This window comes from Gossypium hirsutum, chromosome D04 (assembly GCF_007990345.1).
Source record: "Gossypium hirsutum isolate 1008001.06 chromosome D04, Gossypium_hirsutum_v2.1, whole genome shotgun sequence".
Lineage (NCBI taxonomy): Eukaryota > Viridiplantae > Streptophyta > Magnoliopsida > Malvales > Malvaceae > Gossypium > Gossypium hirsutum.
In genome coordinates, this window is record NC_053440.1 from 2094129 (window position 1) to 2102342 (window position 8214).

Sequence of the window (8214 nt, forward strand, 5' to 3'; positions counted from 1 at the left end):
ATTTGGGACCCCTAGCTTCCACTCACCTTGAATGAATAGCAAAACAATATACCAGCAGCCACATAAGCTGGTTTTCAGTGCTAACAATAATAAGAACACCAACTATCACATAAGTTGGTTTGGGGTTTAAAAAGCAACAACAATATTACAAATACAAGCACCAAAACCCATGTTTTTCTCCCCCTCCTCCTTGCATCCTCCAATGTCCTCACTATTTCAAAAGACCCAACAACACAATTCATGAATATGGTGTCAATGGTGGATCAAACCAGCTAAAAAAAAAATGACATGGTTTTTGAAACTCACTCCCAAACTTTTTATCCCCCAAAACCTCCTACCTGAGTTGTCATTGGACCAAGACGTGTTTAATTTGGCTAGGTTTCCACAATAGCACACCAGAGTTTCGACCGACATCTCCATTTTTTCTCTTCTCTTCCTCCTTCTCCTTCTCCTCCTCCTCCTTCTTTTTCTTCTTCTTCTACTGCCTAAACCCTTTATTGGTGCTAAAGGGGTTGTTTAAATTGATGGTAACCAGCCAGCTGGATGGTTAATGACAACAAGGAAGCCGTCATCTGCCATGTCATTTTTCCGTTACGTCTGTAACGAAAAATGATTAAAAGGACTGCTTTGTTATTTTTTGAAAGTTGAATGACTGAATTGAAACCTAAATAACTGTTTTGTTAGCTATCCCAAAATTGAGTGTCTGTTGGTTTAATTTACCCTATAATTTATTCACTAGTTTGTTTGACCCTCCAACTTTACAAAAAAAAAAACTCATTTTAGCCCTCCATTTAAATTTTTACCTCTTTTATCTCTTGAACTTGTATTTTTGTCAAATCACCTTAAAGTGGATGAAAAAATTAACATTTTTTAGCTTTGTTAATGTTGCATACACGTGACATATCATCATTTAATTTATTTTTTAATTAAAATTTAAAAGAAGGGGAAATTTATTCGATAAAATGATAAATGTTAAAGAACAGTTAAAATCTGTGAAGCAAAAGAGTCATCACAATTTCAATGCCTTTTGATATATAGATAACATGAAATTCTACCCCATAAATATTCAGGGCTGGTGTCGATAAAAAAATAAAAATAAAAATCAGGGCTGGTCGTAGAATCCATTAATACAAACTCCAGACACACCTTTCCAAAACCAATATCCAAAGATGCCAGCAACATAAAAACAATAAATAAAAATCACCCAGGAACAGCTGCAACACAGTGTCACGGTTGGTATTCCGAACGGTACTTCTATTTAGTCATAAAATTTGTCCTATATGTTTCGTTTAAAGCTTATGGTTTCTTCTTGTTTTGCTTTGCCACTGGAAGAGAGATGTGGATGAACCCAAACTTCCTCCTCTGGGTTAAGTACTGCTTTTGATCATCCCCATGTTCTTTTTGGTGATCAGGTATCTGAGGAAATGTCAGATCTTCCCTTAGTTCATGAAGCCTTTGACTCAAAGCAACCTTTTGCCTTTCAGTGTTGTGGCCCTCATTAGGCCTTTTCACCACACAATCGTCAGGAGTAACCTGTTTCCTGCTCAAGATATCCCTCATTGAAACTGTCGGCCTTAATACAGGCTTTGGTTCATCATCCATTGTTGGGTTTTGCTTGTTCATCAGATCATGTAAAGGAGATCGAGGAAGATGCTGATGCTGAGGGATTGGAGGGTGGAAATTGTTGATCTTAGTGGCATTATAAATGACCTGTTTCTTCTGTTCTTGTTCTGGAATCCATCTCCTGAGAGCTTCTTCAGCATCAAGTTGCTTTCTGGTTGCAATTTCGAGTCTGTTAAGAGCCTCTGCCAATGCTTGTTTACTATGTTTAACTTCTTCTGAAGCTTCCTCCAGCTTCTTCAAGATTGACATTTTGGAGATATTTGCTTCCGCAAATTTGTGCATTGCATGGATTACTTTCCTGTTAGAAACCTCTTCTGCCCTTATAACTTTCGGGGTTCCAAGCAACGGTTCGGGTTCTGGTTCCGGCAGGGAAAATCCTGATGAGTTGGCATTGCTTGGCAAACCCTTCATTCCCGTAAGGGCATTCATTTCAATTAGAGCAAGTGCCTCAGCTGCCCTGGCGGCTTCCTCCATCTTCTTGGCTGCAATCCATCTCATTTGAGCAGTCCTGCGACAGGGCCTATTTTCTTCATTCCCTGGTAGTGGCGTTGATCTTGGAACTTCAGTTTTTGCAGGATCAACCGTTTTCTTAAACTGCTCGAGCTTCGAGTTGTTGTGAAATGGAGATCTTAAGATGTTGGAACAATTCTCAAAACTCCCATGATTGGCAGCACCCACATTGTTGGCAATCTGTGGCTTCACCTTCACCCCTGCAAACTTACAAGTTAGCCTCTCAAGGGTGATATCAAGTAAACTTTTCTCTTTCTTCGTATTCTTATTTAGAGACTCAACAAAAGTTTGAATCACCCCAAGATCATTGATAGTTTTACCAAGGTTCAGTTTTGCTTCTTTCAACTCCATCAAGATCAAATCAGGAGATGAAATGGGGCAGAGGCTTGAACCCCCGTTCCCGATCCGTTCACGGTGCTCCATGTTCATTTCTTTGATAGCAGGAGATGGCATGTTGTCTGGTGTAGCAGTGGCCATGCATTTCAAAGCTTCATTCTGGAGCTGTCTCTTTAAATCTTCCACAATCCTTTTTGTAGTTCCAAGTTCTTCAAGCACATCCAAAGTCTCCAACTCTTTCACAATCAGATCTTTCTCCAATTCTGCTGCTTGTTCTTCCACTTTCTTTATGTCAAACTCTTCAATCCCGTTCTGTTCATAACAAATTCGATTTATCGTACATTAAAATTGGAATAGAAATCCTCTGCCCACATATTGGTTCCCCCTCCCTGCCCCTTTCACGTTTAGCTTTTTTTATTTTTTTTTAATTTCATTAATTGTTTTTTTATAAAACTTATTAGTTTTTTTTAAGTAAAAAAGACTTATTAATATTATTTGTTGTTTTACGTCACGCTTTTAATTTTATAAATAATTTGTTTAATTAAGAGTAGAATTTAATTATTATAAAAATAGTTTAAATTAAATTTTATTATATAATAATTTATAATTAAATAGACGATTAAAATTATTCAAAATTTAATATGTCTCATTAAAAAATGAAATTTTTTTTTTCTTTTTGAAATAATAGGATACAAATGCTAAATCAATTGCAAATAATTGTATAAATCAAATTATTAAAAATAATAAAAATATTATTTAAAATAAAAATATATTGAATAATTTTAACAATTATTTAAATGCCTGTTTTTGAGTAATTTAGATGCATTTTTATATTTTAATATCTTATTTAAATGATATTTCATTAAAATTGAATAATTATAAAAATTTAAATAAAATAAAAGATAAATTAAGATAGATAAAAGCAACTTAAGAAAAAAAATTAAAATTAGGGTAGTCAATTTTATTTTAGTATCGTCTTTATTGGTTGGAACGTTATTTTGAGTAGTAAACCGGAATAATAAACTTTAAGTTTTGTTGTAAATTTCGGTCAATATTGTTCATACCAGTGCGTATTGGTTGATTTCGCCGTTTCAATTGAAATTTGATTTACTAGTTGATAAAAAATAATTTTGAACTTAAATTTAAATTTTTTTTATCATTTATTTTGGATTTTATTGAATCATGGGTTTTTATATGTATGGTATGTGATGATCTTATTGTTCAATTTATGTAATAAATTCTTTTGCTAATTTATTTTTATTTTGTTTAATGATGGACTATATTTGTGAACCTAAATAATATTTTATATAATTGATGAGTATTTTATATTTAAGAATTTCTCATTATTTGATATATATATACATATATTAATTTTTTTTAAAAATAACAATAAATCCAAAATAATACATCGAAATAGACTGGCATCAATACATTCAAGTGCCAATAAAAAAATGTATCCACTTCTAAAATTTTAATATAACCCTTTAAAAAACTCAAAGAATGAGAATGGAAAAATATTTTCTATAAATTAAAATCTCTATTGAATTCTATAAATTAAGAAATAAAATTTAATTTAGAATTAATTTTACTATTGAATAAATAAATTAATTAAAAATTTTAATTTTTTATTTACTAAGACAATTAATTTTTTAAAAATTTGTTTTATACCGTAACTTGAGATTGATTTATTAATTGCGTCTACTTCGAAAAAAAAAGTTTTTTTTTCTTAATTTTTTAATGAAACACGTTAACTTTGGAATGAATTTAAGATTACTATTTAAATATAAATTATTATCATAATTTACTTTTTACTATAAAATTTAAATAGTACATATTAAATTTTGAATAAAACTAAAATCTCTAAATATTTGTAATTGTTATATAATAAAATTTAATTTAAATTATTTTTATAATAATACCAATAAATTAAAACTAAATTAAATTTGAAAAAAAACAGAAGAGAAAGGTTGACGTGAAAGGGGCAGGGAGAGGCACCAATATGGGTGCACGAGATTTTAATTCTTGCGAGGTATAATAATTTATTTTGCTTTTTAATTTTACAAAAAAAAAGTTATTTTAGTTATTTATTTATTTATTTTTGTCTCTTTTAGTAGGGGTGCTTAAACGGTTAATAGTATTAATTAAATTAACCGAACTTTGTATGTTTTTTTATTAAAATAAGTATAAAACATATCAAAAAAATTGATAATGTTTATTTGATAAAATTATCTAAATTAACCGAATTAAAACTACATATAATTTTTATTATTAATTCTTAAGTTCGGTTAGTTTGATGAATTTCCTGATTTTGAATCGAGTTAGATCGGTTAACTGACCGATTAATCGAATTAGATCGATTCAATTAATTAATTCAGTTTTAACTGAAATTTAAACACCCCTATATTTTAGATCTTGAATTTGCATTATTTATCAAATCACTTAAAAATATATAGAAAAATTAACATCTGTTAACTTTGCTGACATGACATCTACATAGCAATTCACATGTATGCCGTGCTAGTAATTAATTAATTTTAAAAAATTAAAAATTAAAAAGGTTATTGTGAAATATGGTGTTTAAATCCGATAATTAAAAGGACTTGGACATCTATACATATAACTTGCTACAAAACAAAGCATACTTCACATCATATGTAGTCGAATTAAAAGCAAAAAATACTTACATACGTCTCTCCAAACTTGTACAATGGCACCCTAGGTCCGCTGCCACCAAACCGGGTTACAGCCTCCTTAACCGACACAAAAGGCGGTGAAGTATCGATCTCTGCTCTCAAACTAACCCTCCTTATCCCCGGATTCGGGTCTCTGCTTGAGTCGGTGCAAAACCCAAAATTCTTGGAGCTGTGCTCAGGTCTCATCTCCCGGATTCCGGGTGTACCTGGAACCCCTTCCATAGGAGACCCTTGAGGCACTGCTGCCATTACATATGCGCATAAATTAAATAAGCTTCAAGAACGAAATGTTAATGTCAATTTGAGTGTAGATGCAAAAGAGAATTGTCTCATATTTTAAAATGAAAAAAGAAGAAGAAGATACATGATGAGAAATCAAGAAATCTGCATGATTATGTCCATAGTCCCACAAGGTGAGAGAGCAAAGGTGGCAAAATGATTTAATTTCTTTTTCTTTTCTCTGGTGTTTTGGATGAATGTTTGAAGTTTAGTGACGTGTTTAATGGGCATTGGTTGGTAGGATGATGAGTCAGAGTTGGTGGGTCAAGGGGTTTGAGTTGAAGCCAAAAATATGATGACATATCAGCATGTTGGCATGAGGTTGGAATTACATGCTTATGGGTTGATTTATAATTAGGGTAAACTATAAAAATAGTCACTTTTGTTTGTCTCAGATTACATTTTAGTCATTTATGTTTGAAATGTTACGTTTTAGTCACTTATGTTATCGTTTTGTTACGAAGTGGTTACTCTATCGTTAAGCTCTGTTACCTCCCTAATGGCGGTCCTACGTGGCAGTCCAAATGGATTTTAATTGTCAACTTAGATGTCCTACGTAACAGTCCAAATTGATTTTTATTTAATTAAAAACCTATTTTCATCCCAACAACTAGACATCCAAGTTGGCATTTAAAACCCATTTGGACTGCCACATAGGACTTCCGTTAAGGAGGTAACGGATTTTAACAGTAGTATGACCGCTTCGTAAAAAAATGATAACATAAGTGACTAAAATGTAATTTGAGGTAAACAAAAGTGACTATTTTTATAGTTTACCGTTATAATTAAGCATTTGGGCGTTGATTGCGGTTTTTAAGGGATGGTTATGTTGGGAAGGGCAGATTTGCAGTTTTATTGCAAGGTCTAATCAAATCATAAAACTAAACGACATCGTTTGCGTAAAATTGAAGAGAATGATTACATCTATGTCAAGATATCATAAATATACTTCTTAACTTTTTTTTAGCGAGTCTCACGCAAAATGTCACCAAACAATCTTACATTAATTTAATTCAAACTACAAGAAAATTTTAAAAATATTAATTTTTTATTAGGAATAAGATCCTAAAATTTATAGTATATTGATTTATTTGACTTCGACTTGTACATAGGTCGAGTCATCCGGCCCGAAGGCTTGCCCGAAAAATTAGAGGGTTTGAGTAAAAATATAGGCCCAAAAAATAAGTTTGGGCAAAAAAATAAGATCTGTTTAGAAAACGGGCTAAGTTTTGGGTAAGGCTATTTTAGGCCAAGTCCAATCTGACCCGAATATTATTTTCTTGCCATTTTTTTGTTTTTTTATTATTTTCTTGCCATTTTCTTATTTTTTCACTATTTTGCTACCAGTTTACAATTATATTGCTATTATTTTGTTGTTATTATTTAGATATTGTATAACCCTTGTTTTATTGTTAATTTTGTTACTATTTTTCACATTTGCTTGTTAAGTTACATTTATCTCAGTGTTATTTAAGTATATATATATTAATTTATTTTCAATTTTTTTGGAAATATTTATTTTAATTTTTTAAATATTTTTTAAAAATAAATTATATAAAAAATAATATGGGCGGGTCGAGCCTAGATCGGGTTTTAGTATTTTTATCCAGGTCAGGTTTGGGTAAAATTTTAGGCCCATTTTTCGGGTCGGGCCTAAATTTTTTGTTGAGTTCGGCCTGACCCATGGACACCTATAATTTGACTCTCCAACTTTACAAAAAAAAAATTAGCACTTCATTTAATTTTTCGGTTTTTTTAACTTTTAAACTTGCACTATTTGTCAAATCACTCCAAAATCAATGTAAAAGTTAACAATATACTTAAGAAAAAAAATATTAATGTAGAAAGGAATTATGATCATTTTGCCACCAATTTGACATTAGAAGTGAGCCTTCTTCCTCAAAAACATGTTACCCTACAAAACAAAATAATAGGAAAAAGAATATCTCAGAATATTATAAAAAGCTAAAATGTATGAAATATATAAAAGAAAAGAAACAACAAGAGATAAACTAATAAAATGTTATAGATGTGGAAACCCAAGACACATCTCCAAATATTGTAAGGTTAAGAGAAATATTAATAATTTAAATCTAGATAAAGAAATAGAACAAAAAATCAATGAAATTGTTCTAGATGAATTATATATAGATGAATTACATATAATATCTAAATCCCTTAATGAAAATAAAGATTCACTAAATATGTTAACCAAAGACCAAGAATTCATAATTTAAGTTATTGTTAAAATCTTAAAATCCTCATTAAAAGACAAACCCGAAAAATAAATTACTCCTAACCAATCACAAATGTACAATGTACAATATTTAATATTTAATAGATATGAAAAACGAAACCTAGACAAATAAATTTTTTTATTACAATGGAAAATAAGACAAATTAAGTTAGAGCTTTCCCAGTTTAAAAATGAACAACAAGAAACAAATGCAAACTTTAAAACATGAAATCAAAGAAGATAGTTCTTCAGAAACTAAACTCGAGACAGGAGAAAATACACAAGAATACATTATGGTTTTTACTGAAGTATCCATCCAAAGATATTTGATAAAAATAAATGTTATTATAAACAACAAATTTCAATTGGAAACAATAGCCCTTTTCGACACATGAGTAGATCAAAACTATATTAGAGAAGACATAATTCTAACAAAATACAATGACAAAACATCAGAATCTCTTAAAGCTGTAAATGGTAAAAAACTCAAAATTACCTACAAAATTCCCAATGCTGAAATTTGTAATAATTGTATCA

At 30.5% G+C, this 8214-nt stretch overlaps 1 protein-coding gene across 2 annotated transcripts; it reads right to left on the minus strand.

The window, feature by feature from the left end:
- Positions 1-993: 993 nt before the first annotated feature.
- Positions 994-5483, minus strand: LOC121216223 (WEB family protein At2g40480). 2 transcript variants are annotated; one of them, XM_041091622.1, is made up of 3 exons: positions 5154-5482; positions 2454-2781; positions 994-2333 (listed from the first exon to the last, which is right to left on the minus strand). In XM_041091622.1, exons 1-3 carry the CDS (start codon positions 5409-5411, stop codon positions 1297-1299), a joined length of 1623 nt encoding a protein of 540 aa, XP_040947556.1. In that variant the 5' UTR covers positions 5412-5482; the 3' UTR covers positions 994-1296. The 2 variants fall into 2 exon arrangements, with proteins under 2 accessions (XP_040947556.1, XP_040947555.1); XM_041091621.1 differs by having other exon boundaries at positions 994-2781; positions 5154-5483.
- Between the last annotated feature and the right edge of the window lie 2731 nt (positions 5484-8214).

Excerpts from the sequence above, each read along its gene's own strand:
- LOC121216223 (XM_041091621.1), bottom strand. The coding sequence starts at position 5,411 with ATGGCAGCAGTGCCTCAAGGGTCTCCTATGGAAGGGGTTCCAGGTACA. Across the intron at positions 2,782-5,153 it reads ACAAGTTTGGAGAGACGTAT|AACGGGATTGAAGAGTTTGA; the intron begins GTAAGTATTTTT and ends TGTTATGAACAG.